The sequence below is a fragment of the Peromyscus eremicus genome, chromosome 10, assembly GCF_949786415.1.
Source record: "Peromyscus eremicus chromosome 10, PerEre_H2_v1, whole genome shotgun sequence".
NCBI lineage: Eukaryota > Metazoa > Chordata > Mammalia > Rodentia > Cricetidae > Peromyscus > Peromyscus eremicus.
In genome coordinates, this window is record NC_081426.1 from 24,803,534 (window position 1) to 24,821,469 (window position 17,936).

A 17,936-nucleotide genomic window follows, 5' to 3' on the forward strand; every position below is an offset into this window, starting at 1 on the left:
AAAACGATGTAAGACTGAACATGACTCATGTCTTCCCACACAGAGTAGACTCCAGTGCGTCTCTGGACTGCTGTCCCCACACAGTGTAGACTCCAGTGTGTCTCTGGACTGCTGTCCCCACACAGTGTAGACTCCAGTGCGTCTCTGGACTGCTGTCCCCACACAGTGTAGACTCCAGTGCGTCTCTGGACTGCTGTCCCCACACAGTGTAGACTCCAGTGCCTCTCTGAACTGCTCTCCCCACACAGTGTAGACTCCAGTGCGTCTCTGGACTGCTGTCCCCACACAGTGTAGACTCCAGTGCATCTTTGGACTGCTGTCCCCACACAGTGTAGACTCCAGTGCGTCTCTGGACTGCTCTCCTCACACAGTGTAGACTCCAGTGCGTCTGCAAAGTAGTCGTTAGGGATGGAGGAGTGAAGTCTGGAGGTGTCAGCACAGGCTAAGCTTTTTCCAAGGATTTTCATCTGTGGTTGGCTGACCTCTCTCATGTAGAACCTGTACCTTCAGGGATGTGTTAAATGTCACAATTCGCATTCTAGCACAAGTCTCTCAGGGCTCAGTCCTGTCTGTGTGTCTCGGCAATAGCTGCAGGGCCCAGTGTCTCATTGCAGGGCTAAGGCCCAAGCACATGCCTTGCTCCTCTACACTGCCCCTTCCCTGCCTGTCGGGAGGTGAACAGAAGGGAGGGCCAGGACGAGGGCTGTAAGTCAGAGCCCTGTGCTTCACACTGGGGGCTTCTCCTTCCCTGTTTAAGGTAGGTGGGCTTCTAGGTAAGTGGCATTTCTAGATAGTATTCTTTTATTAGGGGGGCGGGAGAAGAGGAAGAGAACAAGAAAAAGAATATTTGAAAATTCATAATCTCTCCAAACAGCCTTTTCCAGCTTTGAGTTTTTTTGATAGGAAGTCCCTTGTTACCATGAGGAGACTGCCCTGCCTCAAGGCCCATGCCCACAGGCCACATTCATCCTTAACTGTTTTGTTTTGTTCAGTTTTGTTTGTTTTGTTCTGTTTTTTTAGACAGTGTTTCTCTGTGTAGCCCTGGCTATCCTGGAACTCAGTCTGGCTTCAGACCAGGCTGGCCTCAAACTCACAGAGATCTGCCTGCCTCTTCTTCCTGAGCTGGGACTAAAGGTGTGTGCCACCATGCCTAGTCCTTAACTCCTTAAGGCAGCCAGCATCCTTCCCAGGCTGTGCCTCATAAGTACAGGTGCCTCGTGAGGTGGTGATCTAAGTGCTTTGTTCAGATCCACTTGAGAAATTATTTTCGTTTGACAGGTCTCATCGTGTTCCTGCTTCAGGAGACCTTAGGGACTGTCGTCAACCAGGGGCTTCTGGAGAGATCTGGACCATTTTCTATGAACCTTCCACTACAATCTCTATCTTTAAGAAGAAGCTTAAGGGCCAGAGCCAGCAAGATGACCGGAATCCCCTTGTGAGCGACTAAAGCCTCATTGCGCCCAGACAGGAGGCTCCTCTCTGAGCTCCAGGCTGCTGGGGGTCCCTTCCCCCATAGTTCCTCTCTGAGGACTTCCCTGCCTCTCCATTCCCCTAGGTCTCATGGGGCCACCCTTCTCCAGACTGGGAAGGGCACCCTGTTTTAGGGGCAGCGTAGCCTGGAGTTCTCCTCCATCACTTGCACTTAGCTAGACCCTCGTGGCCCCAGAACCCGGCCTGCAACCCTGTCTCCACTGGGGATGGATGCTAAGACTGGGCGGGCTGACAGGATACAGCTGGGCCTGATTCCAGAAGACTGCTGGGTGGTGGGTAGTTTAGTGTGTGATGATGAGTTTTTCTTGCTTCTTCTCTATTTTGTCCACGTATGGATCAGTTTCCCCTGGTCTACAGTTTGGAACAGAGCCAGACGGAAGAAATTCTCAGGTTTTCTTGAAGGCTGGCCTGGTTCCCTGCCAAGTGTGGTCTCCTGGACATTAGCACCTCAGAGTGCACAGAGGCCCAGTGCTCTGTACTGGCCCTGTAGCTTTCTCTGATGCCGACTAAGATGTGCCTCATCTAGTCTGAGGGGACTGAGAACAGGTTCACACTAGATGTCTTCTTTCTAGAGGATTCTTTCAAATACTCACTGACCTGCAGAGTTGAACATAAAAAACAAAAAATCCATCTGTTTATCCATGGAGCAGACACAGTAAACTTCTTGTATACTAGACTTACCTAGCCTGACCCCAGGCAGTTCACAGTCCTGTGGAGTCTGAACTCGGCCTGTCTCCCTGTCCTCTCAGCCATCTCCTAGTTCAGGAGTTGGACGGCTGTAGCGTAGTGCTGGGCTGTAGCTCACAGGTAGAGAGAGCGCTTGCCTTGCATGCATGAGGCCCTAGGGTCAATCCAGTACTGCCAAAAAGGGGGAGGGAAAAAGACTAGCACAGCCTGTGGGCAGCATCCCACGATGAGACAGCAGACCCGTAGATCCTACATCATTTGAAAAGAAGCTCAGAACTCCCAAGAGCTATGTCCTTTACCCTTGTCATGGGGACAGAGTAGTTAGGAGTGAGGGCTCCTGTCCCGCCCATCACTCTGTCCCTTAGACAGGGAGACAGACGACAGAAGTTGGCAAAAGGAAAAGGCAGGGCTTGGGAACTGGAGATCTTCCCAGGAGAGGCTGGAAGATTGAGAGTCCCAGCTGCACTGGCCGCCAGTTGTGAGAGGAAGGGCCATCCCTGATGGAAAAGTCCAACAGTCTGGAAGTGGCCTTTGTCGGCAGCAGCTGAGAGGAACAGGCTGTGCCCTGAAGTGGACCTTGGTCAGCGTGTGGCTGTCCGGCCAGCACTCGAGCTTTGGTGTCTGCAGACTCCGATCTCCTGGGGCCCTCTTGGAGCACTGTGCATACTTCCCCTGCATCTCTAAGCCACTGCCATTGGAGCCTCTTGTAGTGTTCGGTAACCCATCAGGAGCTGCCTGCTCCACGACAGAGGACTGTATGGGACCATCAGGGAGCGTCCTCGGGGAGAGGCACTGCCCAGGTGACGGTAGAGAGGCAACCAGAGGAGCAAAGAGTGTCTCTCCAGTGGGCCGGGGTGCTGGCCAGCTCCCATGGGAGGCCTGCGGGGACACAGAGCTGCTGGGGGTCATCTTCTCACTTTGATCTGGAAAAGCTGCATGCTCCTGGGTCTGAAGACAGGCTCACCACCCACGAAGACCGCTGGAAATAGACTGCCAGGAGCAGGGTCCACTTCAGGCTGTTGCTAGCGTTTGTGGGATCCCCTCTGAGAACAAGTATGAGTCACAGGGCGCCATGTGCACAGCACACAGAGGATGTGGGCGCTCTCCCAGGGAAGGTTCAGCTGGCCAGGACCAGGCTTCTTCAGGCCACTGCTCACCTGCCTCTTCACATCTCAGGCACAGGAAGCCATGCCACAGTGGTGGCAGCTCCAGCTCAGCTGCCCTTTATGGGTGTCCTCGGGAAGGGCAGTGGACGTGCCCACACTCCTCTTGCCGCTGGTCTAGGCACAGCCCAGTGTTCCAGCCACCACCTCCTCTGTGGGGAGCAGCCCCAGGAAACACAAACTCACCTTACAACAGCATGGGGCAGTGGGAAGGGCTGTAATCACCCAGGCCAAACCTCCAGAAATGGCAGCCACGGTCTGTTAGAACCTGGAGCGGTGTGTTTACCAGTCGGCTGGCAAACACTGAGAGGTGGGCGGCCAGGGCACTGAGTGTGCTGGGGGCAGGGGGCTTTTGAGTTGAGGTGGGCGGAGGTTTCCTGAGAAGAACAGCAACAGGAAAGACTGCTTGGCCCCTCAGAGATGTAGGCACAGGTACCTGTGTTCTTCTCCACTGGTCTCACTGCTTACAAAGTAGAGACAGAGTAGGAAAGAAGCCTGTGCCTCCCCCACGTCAGCAAGGACAGGGCTGAGGCTGCATGGAGTGAGCAAGGTGACCAGACTTCTCAAAATGTGGGCTCTGGCTTCAGACTCCTCAGCCAAAAGCTCTCGAAGATCAAAGCTCTGGCAGGTGCAGCTGTCCTGGCCCCTGACCCAGCCCATGGGATGTGCCTGGGCCAGGTGCCACCCCATGTCCCCGTGTCAGCCCAGGCGGGACCCCACCTGACCTTCCCCATCAGCCACTGGTCTGACACCACAGGACATGCACAGCTGTTGCCAACCTCGGGGACAGTCCACACTTAACCTTCAAGAGCACTTAGAAGCGGTGGCCTCCCAGACTCTGACCCAGCTGCGGGACCCACACTAGGTCTCCTAGGCCAGCTCCTCACTCCACAGTCCTCCATGGTTACCTCTGGGGCTCCTCTGGGGTCTGGAATCTCCTGTTTGGTGTCTGATGTCTACTTTGGGTACTGCCTTGGGAACTGTCTACCCTCCACTTGTCCCCTCCCGCCTTTGTTTACTGTCCCCACCCTACCTCCAGGCCGCTCTCAGCCCAGCTGCTCTGGTGGGAGGGTGGGGGCACTTGTCAGACCTGCCAGCCACACCCCCACCCTGTCTGCCAACAGAACCCGGGCCTTCACACAGGCTCCTGTCTTGCCGTGTTGGAGCTGAGCACACTGGCTGAGGCTGAGTGGGTGAGGGGGACAGTGGGAGGTGAATCTCTCATGTCAGAGGGAAGTATGCAAGGGATCCTTTCTTGCCTGCACAGGAAGCTGCCATCCCCGCCACCCTCGTGGCACCAAGACCTTCCCATTTCCAAACTCGCCCTCCAGCAGGGATCTGACTTTGGACAACAGGCTTTATTTGTAAATATGCTCTTAATATGCAACTTTGAGAATAAAATAGAAACATCATGTATTTTAAAATATAAAATGAAGTGTGACACACTGTATACAATTTAATATATATTTTTAGGATTTTGTTATTTAAGAAAATGGAATGTGATGGTACTTAACTTTTACAAAAGAGAGAAAAATGTTATTTTTACTGTTTGAAGAAAATAAATATTCTCATTGTTGTAGAAACAGTGGTGGGCCCTAGGCTGTCGTTTTTTACAGGGGCATCCCAGGAGTCAGGCCCACAGCAAAGTATGCAGTGCCCTCCCAGGCACTGGGCCTGGCCTCGGCTGCCTTTCTCCTGGTGATCTCTGGGTTTCACGGGCTTGTCATTGCTTGACACAGCTGAGGTAGAGCTGGGGAGCTCTACAGACCAGGATTCCAGATCAACTCCACATGCAGTCTGATTGCCTCAAGCTACTCACTGGTACCCACCCTCCACTTCCCCACCTGGAAATAGCCGTCACCCAGACGATGGAGAGACTGTGTGACTATCCCAGGAAGAACCGGGCTGCCTCCAGAGTAACCTGTGCTTCTCTCCACTCCTCTGCCCCCGTTCTCTCCGTTGCTGGTTTGGTTTCTTGTTTTTGCTTTTTTTTTTTTTTTTTTTTGAGACAGGGTTTCTCTGTGTAGCTTTGCACCTTTCCTGGAACTCACTTGGTAGCCCAGGCTGGCCGTGAACTCACAGAGATCTGCCTGGCTCTGCCTCCCGAGTGCTGGGATTAAAGGCGTGCGCCACCACCGCCCGGCACTGGTTTGGTTTTTTTGTGCTGCTCAGGTTGGCCACAAACTCCTAGGTTCGAGCGTTCCTCCCATTTCAGCCTCCCCAGTAACTGGACTCCCCTGCCTTTTCAGCCCTGTCCTTAAGTAAGCAATCCTTTGCCATGGTCCCTCTTGTGCCAACAAAGAAAAGAAGTCTCGGTACAGCAGTGTGGGTTGGTAGTTGGAGCACAGAACTGTAGTCAGCCGGCCAGGGTTCGGATCCTCCCATCCTTCAGCTGGGGCCAGGAAGGGAAAGCAGGAGGACTTTGAAGGGCTCCACCAGTAACATCCGACTCCCAGCTTAGACAGAGCTCCTCTTTGCCTCCAGAAAAGTCAGATTAGAGTGTTGAGGCCAAGGGCAGGCTGAAGATACAGATCAGGCAAGAGATGTCAGCGCGTGAGGAGGCCCCACCCCAGCACCGAGGCAGGAAGGCTGACCACGCCCATAGGCTGACCACGCCCATAGGTCAGGGCACGTGCTTAGACCTGAGAGCTCGGGTTCCATTCAAACCCCTCTTACCATGGGGCCTCTGTGCCCAGTACATTGGGTTGTAGGTCTCATTACCTGCTGCACATCATTAGTTAAATGGTAGCTGTTGCTGTTATTCTAGAATATACCTAGGGGTTAAGAAAACAGGTGTGTGAGCTTGGTGTCTGGGCAGGAAGAAGAGCCACCCTGTGATAAAGACAGGTAAGTCAAAAAAAAAAAAAAAAAAAAAAAAGACAGGTAAGTCACAGGTATCATAAAACCCTGATGAGTTTTACGTGGTCGGAGTCCAGCGATGGCAGTGTGGGCCATCAAGGCAGGGCTATTGGGCATTGGACAGACGGCCTGAGAGCCCACAAGACTCTGGTCTGAAGAGCACTTTCTGTGCTAATACCCTAACGTCCTTGGGTGAGTGTGGGAGGTGGCCCCAGAAAGCTGCGGGGACAGTGTTAGGACACTGAGGCAGGAGAGAGGACTGAAAAGGGACCGAGATGGGTCAGGGCTTTCCCATAAGCCAAGGAGCCTACAGCAAAGCCAGCTGCCTGTTGAGGGGGACTGCCTGAAGGCTTCTTGCCCCTTTTGAGTCCCAACTCCAGATTCTCAGGAGTTGATTTGACTGGATTGAGTCTCCCTGGCCCAGCAAGGTTTTCCTGGGGCACAGGCCAGTCCAACCAAAGAACCCCACCACCACCTGAGAGGTGGCTATTCATCAGAATGGTGTCCAGGACCCCTGGTCAAAATGCAAGACCCTAGCCCAGTCCCAGACCTGTCATCCCAGCTTGCCCTGGGAAGTGCCCATCATGTCTGACCACTGCTTCATCCATTTGGGAACTTATTACTACAGTCAGTTCTGGAAGGAATTACCCACACAGCCAGATGTGCAAATTGTAACCCCCACTTTGTCTACCAATGGGGCAGGGGTCGTTTGTTACTCAGCTGCAAAGACTTCCAGCCTGAGATGCCTCACAGGACAGAGGAGTGTGGTACGATGTGAGCAACACGGCATGTGTTCCCAGAGACTTCTCTAGAATCTGTGCCCTCTCCTGATTCTGCCCCAGTGGGGACACTTCTGCCACCTTTGTGGTGACCACACCCTGGAAGGCCAGCTCAGCTGGAGTGTTTATCTTTTCTGAGCTTTCCTGTTTTCCGAGAACCACTGTCCTTCCGTGATGAGAATATTTGTAATGGCAGGAAATGGCTGGTGAGAACATGTGGGGCGGCCTTGCTGATAGATTTCAGACGCACTGGGCAACAGCAGAGTGATAAATAAATGAGACCAGAATGTGCTACTCTCCTGCCCAAAGAACCCACTTTGGGTTATGAGACAACAGGAAGAGACCCCCAAGCCCATTTGAGTAGAGTTTGGGGCCACCTGACCTTGACCTAATGTGTCACACATCCCCACAGCCTCTGATCCATCACCAGGGCGGCTCCAGTCCCATCCTTTGTCCTGCAGTCAAAGGCTTTTCCCGTGCAGGGGAAAGGCTGGACAAAGGTGACCTTGTCTCCAAGCTTGCGAGTCACATGGCCATATCCTCTCCCAAGTGGGCCATGTGTGTTGAGGCTGTAGGCAGACTCTGGGGCTCGGAGAACTGAGACGCCTTTGTTCCTCCATGGCAGCGTTGGGTCCCCACAGGGGTATGTTTTTGCTCAGCTGAAGGGGACACTTTGGGGATAGACCATGTCAGCTCTAGAATACATCATCTTCAAGTACAGCAGCACTTGCCTGCAGCCGAAGTCATTTCCGGTCTCCAGCTGCTCTCAGAGCTTCCAGGCCCCCACAGAATGGGCCTACACCTGCTACCGGAAGTGGACATGGATTGGACATGGAATCCCATCTCCAGGATGGCCAGCTGCAAGGACACCCTGGGAAGTGAACCTGTCAGCTCTGTGGGGGCTGGGCTGGGGGCTGGGGTTCGGGAGGAAGGACTTCAGAAGACGGGAGATTGGAGGCTGGAGGTCCTCAGGAGAACACAGAAAGGTCTACATTACACAGGCTTTTGCAGGAGTAAAACGACCGAATCCTCTCCGCTCACGGCCAGGAACGGAGCTGCTACCACTGTTAATTCCAGCCCCTAAACAGCATGGTCAGGGACACATGTGCTGATCGTGGGATTATATCTTGTTAAGTAGAGAAGGCTGCAAGGAATATTCAGACCTCCAATTTAGCCAAATACAGGGGCAGTGTTTTAAGGGCTTGTGTGAGCTGAGGGAAGCAGCTGGACATGCCGGGGCTAGTAACAATGGCACAGATAACTCCCGCTCTCTACAGTATTACTGTGGCTCTGATGCTGTGCCAAGCACTTCACAGACATCACTAGATCCTTCTTTTGTTTGTTTGTTTGGCATTTTATCACTGGTCAAGATGACCTATGAGCTTGAGTTCTTTTAAAGGTCCCAAGATTCTTTTGTTTGTTTGTTTTTTGTTTTTCGAGACAGGTGTAGCTTTGCACCTTTCCTGGAACTCGCTCTGTAGCCCAGACTGGCCTCGAACTCACAGAGATCCGCCTGCCTCTGCCTCCTGAGTGCTGGGATTAAAGGCATGCGCCAAGATTCTTGTGCTGAACCAGACAAAACAAAGAATGCCCATCAAGCCAAAGTCCACCAGCCACTAGAACAGCCATTTTTCTGTTGACAAGTGTCCCTTGAGGTCTGAGGTGGGATGTCAAGAATCATCCAGCCTACCTGGGGACTGTAGAAGACGACTATCATTTTTCCTCAATCATTATAGGAATTTTTTTTTTTTTTTTTTTTTTGAAGAGAAGTAAGCCTTTTGCTCCATGCTTCTCATATAAAGCTGACTGAGCTGGCTGCTTTGGAGAAGAGACGAAATCCACATCCTTTTCTGATTCTTCCGACTCTTCCTTGGCGGAGGCCACAGCAGCAGCAGGAACAGCCGTGGTGGCAGTAGCCACAGGGGCAGATGGGTCAGCTAAGAAGTCTTGGCGGGACCTTTTCAGCAAGTGGGAAGGTGCCCTCTGTGTCAGCAAAGCCAGGACCCAGTTGTATGCGTTGATGAGAGAATATGGTTCTGAGGCAATGACTGGGTAACCAGTCTGCAAACACTGTCAACGCTCTGAACAGCCTCCAGGAAGCGCATGCAGAGTAGCTTGGTGATGTCAAGCTCTGGGGCTGTAGATGCTGCCAGTGTCGAACACCTGCTGGGTGATCAGCCTGAAGGAGAAGTGGGAAATCTTCACCGAGTGCAGCAGCGTGACTTCACTGGCTCCCACCTCCTTCACCTCTGGTCTTCACCAGCTGCACATCTCTCGGAATGTCAGTGGTACCCTGAGATTTTAGTGTGATGCCTAAAGCCTAGAAGAAAGAAAGTTCTGGGGTGCTACGGTGACCTTACATGGGGTGATGGCACGAGCGTGGGCTGCAGATGGCACCTTGTTGGCCAGCAGCAGGTCCCTGACCTCAGTGAGGTCCTCCTTGAGAACACCAAGCCCATGTCCTCTGGATATGTGGCCAGTTCCTCCACAGCTGAGTTGGTTTCCAGATGTTCCTGGTGGCCTTGCACAGCATGGTGTTGTTGCCGGTTGGCACCACAGCCTTCCCTCAAAGGGACATGCAGGTCCGCAGGCTTACCGGGAGCCCAAACTGTCTGCTCCCACAGTGAAAACATTTTGAGTTGTCATCCCAAAGTTGCGAATAGTTGGACTTCCAGGTTGCCCTGCCTTCCTTGGGCATCATGGGGATGCATCAGGGATCTCCACAAAGGGTTTCAACGCAATGGTACTGTGAGAGGATGCCTGGCAAGAAAGCCCCTGGTTGCACAAGCAGAGTAACCAGAGGAAAACACTGCAATCTCAGAGAAGGGTCAGGCAGGGGAGGTCATGGCCAGGATGCAGGATTCAGTCAAGGTCCAGCAGCTCCAAAGCTGGAGCACCTCCCTCCTGCTGTGCTACAGCACCCCCTCACTGGGCAGAGGAGTCCCCACTAGCTCATCACAGATGTGTCCAGATGGCCCAGGAAGAGTGTGGGCTAGACCAAGAAGTAATCTAACCTAGTCCCGTTCCTCTATTTGAGGACATACACTCCTTTAACACGAGGGATGAAGAAATGGCTCAGCAGTTAAGAGCACTGGTTGCTCTTGCTGAGGACCTGGGTTCAATTCCTGGCACCCACATCTGTAACTTCAGCTTCAGCAGACAGATGTGCACACATGTGGTGCATAGACATACATACAAGCAAAACAACAACATACATTTTTTTTTCCTCTTTTTTTTTTTTTTTTTTTTTTGGTTTTTCGAGACAGGGTTTCTCTGTGTAGCTTTGCGCCTTTCCTGGGACTCACTTGGTAGTCCAGGCTGGCCTCGAACTCACAGAGATCCGCCTGGCTCTGCCTCCCGAGTGCTGGGATTAAAGGCGTGCGCCACCACCGCCCGGCTCAACATATATTTTTTTAAAGAATCAAATGAATAAATGAATGTATACAGCCCCTTCCCTCAAATGACGCCACCCGCAGAACTTGGCATGACAGCCCTGGAGGTACAGACATCAGGAAGCCCTCCATAGACTTCAGGCTTGTGACTTATCTCCTCAGTAAGCCATGACAAACTGGGTAACAGCAACCATGGTAGTGGTCATGGATCCATCTTACAAACCATTTACACCCAGGGCTTGGCAAGCTGTTTACCAAATACCCCAGTACTAAATATTTCATTATTTAATATATTTCAAAATTTAAGGAACACTTAATATTATGGGGTTGGGGGTGGCATGGGTCCTACAGTGCCCATGTGCAGACAACCCTGTATTCGGTTCTCCCACTTTCACGTGGATTCTGGGTGTTGAATCTAGGTCACCAGGCTTTCCCGACAAATGCTCCCTCTCACTGCACAGCTTGGGTCCCAGGACTGTGACGAGGGGTGTTGAAGGAACAAAGACACACAGACACATGAACACAGATGGACTGGGCTCTCTGCTGGGAAAGCCGCAGCAGCCCGGAAGCTCAGCATGTTTATTCTATACATTTGAAAAGGAGGCAGGGTTAGTCTATACAGCTGGACAAGGAAATGGGGTTATTGCATACAGATAAATAAGGAGGTGGGGTTATCATATGCTCTGGACAAGGAGGCAGGTTCAGCTCATCTCAATAGGAGCAGTCTCTGTGGGGGAACCGTCTTCGGTGGAGAAAGCTACATGGACATTTTGTTCACACAGTGTAACATTCACACTTGGACCCCAGGAAAGCTCTGCCATCCCTCTTGAGCCTCCTCACCCACGGAAGCCTTTTCCATCCCTGTGGAACTAAGGCACTGGGGTCCCTGACATGGCCGTGCTCACGTCAGCAACACAAGTCCCTCAGGACTTCACTTGTGTTCTGCGTTTACCTACTGAGCCAGCTTGCCGGCCTGTTGCTCAGTGGTTTGCTTGGTTGGATTTGAGACAGGGTTTCTCTGTGTAGCCCTGGCTGTCCTGGAAACTCACTCTGTAGATCAGGCTAGCCTCAAACTCACATAGATCCACCTGCCTCTGCCTCCTGAGTGCTGTGATTAAAGACATGTATGTGCCTCAGCAGATAAAGGTGCTTGCCCCAAGCCTGACAGTCTTGGGAACCACATGATGAAAGGGGAAAACCAGTTCTCACAAATTGTCCTCGGACCTCCACATACATGCCATGGTATTCCCAGGCACCCCCTCCCCAGTAAATGTAATACAATTTTATCTATCTATCTATCTATCTATCTATCTATCTATCTATCTATCTATCTATTTATTGGTTTTTCGAGACAGGGTTTCTCTGTGAGTTTTGGTGCCTGTCCTGGATCTCGCTCTGTAGACCAGGCTGGCCTCGAACTCACAGAGATTCCCCTGGCTCTGCCTCCCGAGTGCTGGGATTAAAGGTGTGCACCACCACCGCCCGGCTACAACTTTAAATGTAATAAGAAAAAGATGGACACCAAAATTTCAGTCACCAAGAAGGCCCGTGGGCACAAGTACCTGCCCCGCTAGCTTGGCACCTGAGTTCAGAACCCCAAACCCGGGAACTCCCAAAAGATGTCCTCTGCCTTCAACATGCATTTGCACATGTGTGCATGTGCGCGCACACACAATAATTTTCTTTAGTTTTTTGAGACAGGGTCTCTCTGTGTAGCCCTAGCTATCTTGGAACTCACTCTGTAGACCAGGCTGGCCTCAAACTCACAAAGATCCGCCTGGGATTAAAGATGTGCACCACCACCTGGCAAAAAAATAATTTAAAGAGAAACCAACTTTACAAAACTTGGACAATGTCATAAGATACCACCTTGATCCCCACCCCCAACAATGAAAAGCATGTGACAGCCCTTTGCTTAGGGACCATGTAACAGCAGGTGTCTGCCCACAGGCCTTTGCTCACTCGCTGTCTTCTTAATCCCCACAGCAACTGTGTGGATTAGGTCTGGTTTCTGCCCCGACTCAGATGGAAGAAATGTGGTTCAGAGTTTAAATAACTCATCCTTGAAGAACTCGACACAGCCAGCTTGCTTTCCTGAGAGACAGCATGGATGAGTCTGGAGTGTGGGAAAAGGGAAGGAGACGTGGTGGGGGAGCAGAGGGGACCGGGCTGGGGACCCACACACACCCCGTGCAGCATCCTGGCCCGAGAGCGCACATCCTCCTCCCTCAGTCTGGTCTGCCCAGCAGGGGAGGGCAGCTGGCTTCTGGGGTTGTCTGTTCCTGCCCCACCCCCAGCTCCGAGGAAGGAGCCCAGATCCAGGACAGCTGGCCGCCCTCGCAGTGGTTTCCAGAGCCCAGGTTCTTTTCATTAGAACCAGTGTGCCACCCTCCGCAAGTCTTTGTCTTCTCTGTAACACTCGTGGGGTGGACCCGCCCCCGAAGCCTCCCAGCCCAGCCCTGGGTTAAAGCCCTTCCCTCCGGAGACCCCTCCGGTCTCCAGGAGCTTGCTTGCCTTTCTTCGCAAGTGAGTGAGGCAGGGAGGGTGGCCTTGGCTGGCCAGGATGGGCCACAAGATCCCTTCCATCTCAGTGGACCCTCCGTCCCAGAAACACTCCCAGCTGGAGCCATGCATTTTTGGGGGACACAAGGACTACAAAGTGGGACTGCAGGAAGCAGCAGCGTGCGGGACGTGGTTTGTTGTCACGCCCTGTGCACGTGACGTTGTCCAAATGACCTTCCTTTGCCAAGGAAACCAGGGATTTCCTACCAGAGAAACATGACCTGAGCAAGGCTCAAGGCAGACTCTGCCGCCACTACTTCCCAGACCTCAGTCAAGCTTCCTTCCAAACTCCACGCTCCCATTTATTAAGTAAGCGGAACACAGCACCATATGGTGGTGCTCCAGAAATCCCTGCAGCTGGGATGCCGAGAAAGAGGATCATGAGTTCAAACCCAGCCTATGCTCCATAGCAAGACCGTTAGTAAACAAAACAGAGCACCTCATATTTAGCCCAGCCTCGGGCCTGTGCCTTTTTTGTTTTGTTGTTTGTTTGTTGTTTTCAAGATAGCGTTTCTTTGTGTAGTGTTGCCTGTCCTGGATCTCGCTCTCTAGACCAGGCTGGCCTCCAACTCACAGACATTCACCTGCCTCAGCCTCCTGAGTTCTGGGATTAAAGGCGTGTGCTACCATGCCCAGTCTTTTTAAATACATACAGACAGAGAGAGAGAGAGAGAGAGAGAGAGAGAGAGAGAGAGAGAGAGAGAGAGAGAGAGAGAGGGAGAGGGAGAGGGAGAGAGAGATTAATTTCATGTGGTGTTTTGCCTGTATGTTTGTGTGAGGGTATCAGGGTGTCAGATCCCCTGGAACTGGAGTTATAGACAATTGTGAGCTGTCATGTGGTGCTGGGAATTGAACCTGGGTCCTCTGGAAGAGCACCTAGTGCTCCTAACTGCTGAGCCATCTCTCCAGCCTTAGCCTATGCATTCTTAACACGTTTTAATGGTTTTTAGCAGTAACTAAGGATCAAAGTCAAGAGAAGACCCATAGTCCCTATTCTTGTGATTTGATTGGTTGATTTTGTTTTGTTTTGAAAAATGATCTCATGCAGCCCAGGCTGGCCTTGAACTTGCTGTGTAGCTGAGGTTGGCCTTAAACCTGATCCTCTTATCTCTACCTCCTGAGATCTGGGATTACAGACACACCACCATGCCCAGCCAGTGGTCCCTAGTCTGCAAATCAGAGTCCCAAACCAGACCTCACAGGGACTTCGAATGAGTACACCTTTGAGTGGACATGGCCTTGAATCAAATGGCAGCCAACAACACACACATAAGGGCAGTGTGCTTCTTAGAAAAGAATTCCTGTCCGGCCGTGGTGGCGCATGCCTTTAATCCCAGCACTCGGGAGGCAGAGGCAGGTGGATCTCTGTGAGTTCGAGGCCAGCCTGGTCTACAGAGAGAGATCCAGAACAGGCACCAAAGTTACACAGAGAAACCCTGTCTCAAAAAAACAAAACAAAAAAAACAAAAAAAAACAAAAAAACTCCTGACTTGGTTCCTGTCCGTGGCTGATGTCCCCTCAGTACACTCAATATAGGGTGTGTGTGTGTGTGTGTGTGTGTGTGTGTGTGTGTGTCTGTGTCTGTGTCTGTGTGTGTGTGTCTATGTGTCTGTGTGTGTTGTGTCTGTGTGTGTTATGTGTGTGTGTGTGTGTATGTGTGTATGTGTGTGTGTGTGTGTGTGTGTGTGTGTCTGTGTGTGTTATGTCTGTGTGTGTGTGTTATGTCTGTGTGTGTGTGTGTGTTGTGTCTGTGTGTGTTGTGTGTGCGTGTGTGTGTGTGTCTGTGTGTGTTGTGTCTGTGTGTCGTTGTGTGTTGTGTGTGTGTGTGTGTGTGTGTGTGTGTGTGAGGCCATGTGTGCATGTGGAGGTCAGAGGACCACTTGAGTGCGTTGGTTCTCTTCCAGCGTGGGTCCTAGAACTCAGGTTGTCAGCTTGGCAGCAGTCACCTTCACCTGCTGAGCCGTCCCAGACCTCTCCCCCTTATTCCTTGAGACAGTCTCTCACTGCACCTGGGGCTGGCCAGCCAGCCAGGGGTTCCTGCCTTCGCCTCCTCAGCCCTGGGGTGATAGGCGTGAGCTTTTACTCGGGTTCCTGTGCTCAACAAGCCCTCTACCAACTGAGCCGTCCCCCGAGGCCCCACAGCCATGTGAGTGTCGCCTGCCCTTCATTTCAGGGACTCATCTAACGGTGAACTCTGCCTTGCTGCCTTCTTCTTTCAGTGAATTCCATTGGCTTTTGCTTCAGTTAAGGCTGTGATTCTCAACCTTCCTAACACTGCATCCCTTTAATACGATTCCTCGGGTTGTGGTGACCCCCCAACCACACAATTATTTTTGTTATTCCTTCAGAACTGTAATTTTGCTACTGTATGTTTTGGAGATTGCCGAAGGGGTCACGACTCCCAGGTTGAGAACCGCAGGATTAAGGGCACAAACACAGAAGAACTTGAATGACTTCCAGTTCCTTCCAGGCCCCAGGTGGGCAAACAGACAGGCCGGGGCACCTGGCCCGGCTGGCGGCCTGGCTCCCTGCCAGCACAGCTCTGGCCAGCCTCAGCCCTGCTGAAGAAGCCTTGGCCTGGGAAGCCTTGCTCACTAGTGCCTCCCTGTGGTAAGATCTGAGATTGTGAGGAAATGTGCGCTCTGGACCTCAGCTTCCAGACACCGGACCCTGCCTCCTGCATTGAAGTCGTGAGTTTCTTGGCCTCTGGATCCTAAACCTGGACGCTGCGCTTACGCTTTTCCTTCTCACGGTGACAGCACCTCTCACACTTGGAAGAGGAAAATGGTACACACACACACACACACACACACACACACACACACACACACACTCCCCTAATGTCAGTTACTCTTATGTCCCTGTAACAAATACCCAACAGAAAACAGCCAGGGGTGTGTGGGGGGGGGGATTCCTTTCCTTTCCTTCATGGTTTCTGAAGTCCAGTCCTTCACACTGAAGAAAACATGATGGAGAAGAGGTGTTGGCATCACAGAGGCCAAGGATGAGGCCGGGGCAAGACCTACCCCTATGCATCTCCTTGGAGCCAGGAAAGGCATCTTTCTGCTTATCAAAGGAGTCCAGTCATCAGCAGGCATGTGATGGGATCAACCATCCTTATCTATGAAACTCGGGGTCGCCCTGAAGTTAACCAGCTAATGCACGTGACTGGGTCCCCATCATGAACACATAACAGTGTGTGTGTGCCATAGAGTCTCTCTCTCTCTCTCTCTCTCTCTCTCTCTCTCTCTCTCTCTCTCTCTCATTTGCTTTTTCAAGACAGGATTTCACTATATAGCCCTGGCTGTTCTGGAACTCTCTCTGTAGACCAGGCTGGCCTCAAACTCACAGAGATCTACCTGCCTCTGCCTCCTGAGTGCTGGGACTAAAGGTGTGTGCAACCACTGCCCTGCCAGTTTCTGTCTCTTAAAAAACAAAACAAAAACTTATTGGGCTGGAGAGATGGCTCAGAGGTTAAGAGCACTGACTGCTCTTCCTAGAGGTCCTGAGTTCAATTCCCAGCCACCACATGGTGGCTCATGACCATCTATAGTGGGATCTGATGCCCTCTTCTGACATAAAGGCATATATACAGACAGAGCACTCATATACATAAAATAAATAAATAAATCTTAAAATAAAAAACCATTTATGCCGGGTGGTGGTGGCGCACGCCTTTAATCCCAGCACTCGGGAGGCAGAGCCAGGCGGATCTCTGTGAGTTCGAGGCCAGCCTGGACTACCAAGTGAGTTCCAGGAAAGGTGCAAAGCTACACAGAGAAACCCTGTCTTGAAAAACAAAAACAAAAAAAAACAAAAACAAAAACAAAAACCATTTATTTATATTTGTATGTGTGTGAGAGCCTTTGTGAGTTTTTGTATACCACACGCATGCAGGAGGCCAGAGAAGGTGTCAGATCCCTGAAACCGGTGTTCCAGGTGTTTGTGAACCACCATGTGGGTGCTGGGAACCAAATCCTGGTCCTCTGCAAGTTCAGCCAGTGCTCTCAACTGATGGCCACCTCTGCAGCCCCGCTGTTTATTTATTTTGATTGTGTTTATGTGGTGGTGTGGTGGGGAGGTGGCAGGTGCGTGCATGTAAATGTATGTTTCTTCCGGAGCTGGAGTTACAGGTGGTTGTGAGCCATCCAACATGGCTGCTCAGCAAGAGCAGTTACTCACTCCTACCTGCTAAGCCATGTCTCCAGCCTCCCTCATCCCCTTCAAAGACAGAGTCTTGGTGGCACATACTTTAGTCCCAGCACTGGGGAGGCAGAGGCAGATGGATCTACATGAGTTTGAGGCCAGCCTGGTTTACAAAACAGGACAGCTAGAGCCACACAGAGAAACCCTGTCTCAAAAAGCAAAACACAGAGTCTTGTTAGGTTGCCCGGGTTAAAGGATGTGTGCAAGGCTGTGTGTGCAAAGGCACTAAAGTCCCAGCCAAGCTATCAGTGGGCACCTCTGGAGAGGCAGGAGGAAGTGGGGGCTGGAGGAGGAGGAAGGAGGAGGAAGAGGAGAAGGAAGGGGGAGGAAGAGGACGAGGAAGGGGAGGAAGAGGAGGAGGAAGGGGGCAAGAGGAGGAGGAAGGGGAGGAGGAGGAAGGGGGAGGAAGAGGAGGAGGAAGGGGGAGAAAGGGGGAACAGGAGGAGGCAGGGGGCAGGAGAGGAAGGGGCAGGAGGAGGAGGAAGGGGAGGAGGAGGAAGGGGGAGGAAGAGGAAGGGGGAGGAGGAGGAGGAGAAAGGGGGAGGAGGAGGAAGGGGGAGGAGGAGGAAGGGGGAGGAAGAGGAGGAAGGGGGAGGAAGAGGAGGAAGAAGGGGGCAGGAGGAGGAAGGGGAGGAGGAGGAAGGGGAGGAGGAGGAAGAGGACAGGAAGAGGAAGGGGGAGGAGGAGGAGGAGAAAGGGGGAGGAGGAGGAAGGGGCAGGAGGAGGAAGGGGCAGGAGGAGGAAGGGGCAGGAGGAGGAAGGGGCAGGAGGAGGAAGGGGGCAGGAGGAGGGGGGCA

At 52.2% G+C, this 17,936-nt stretch overlaps 1 protein-coding gene and 1 pseudogene across 1 annotated transcript in view; one reads left to right on the forward strand and one right to left on the reverse strand.

The window, feature by feature from the left end:
- The window catches only part of Kremen1 (kringle containing transmembrane protein 1), a 74,023-nt gene extending 69,099 nt beyond the window's left edge, over positions 1–4,924 (forward strand). The window contains exon 9 of the mRNA XM_059275349.1: positions 1,279–4,924. Within this exon, the coding sequence (XP_059131332.1) occupies positions 1,279–1,447 (169 nt within the window). The 3' untranslated portion in view covers positions 1,448–4,924. The remainder of the gene's footprint in view (positions 1–1,278) is intronic.
- Positions 2,293–9,557, reverse strand: LOC131920887 (large ribosomal subunit protein uL10-like; annotated as a pseudogene).
- Between the last annotated feature and the right edge of the window lie 8,379 nt (positions 9,558–17,936).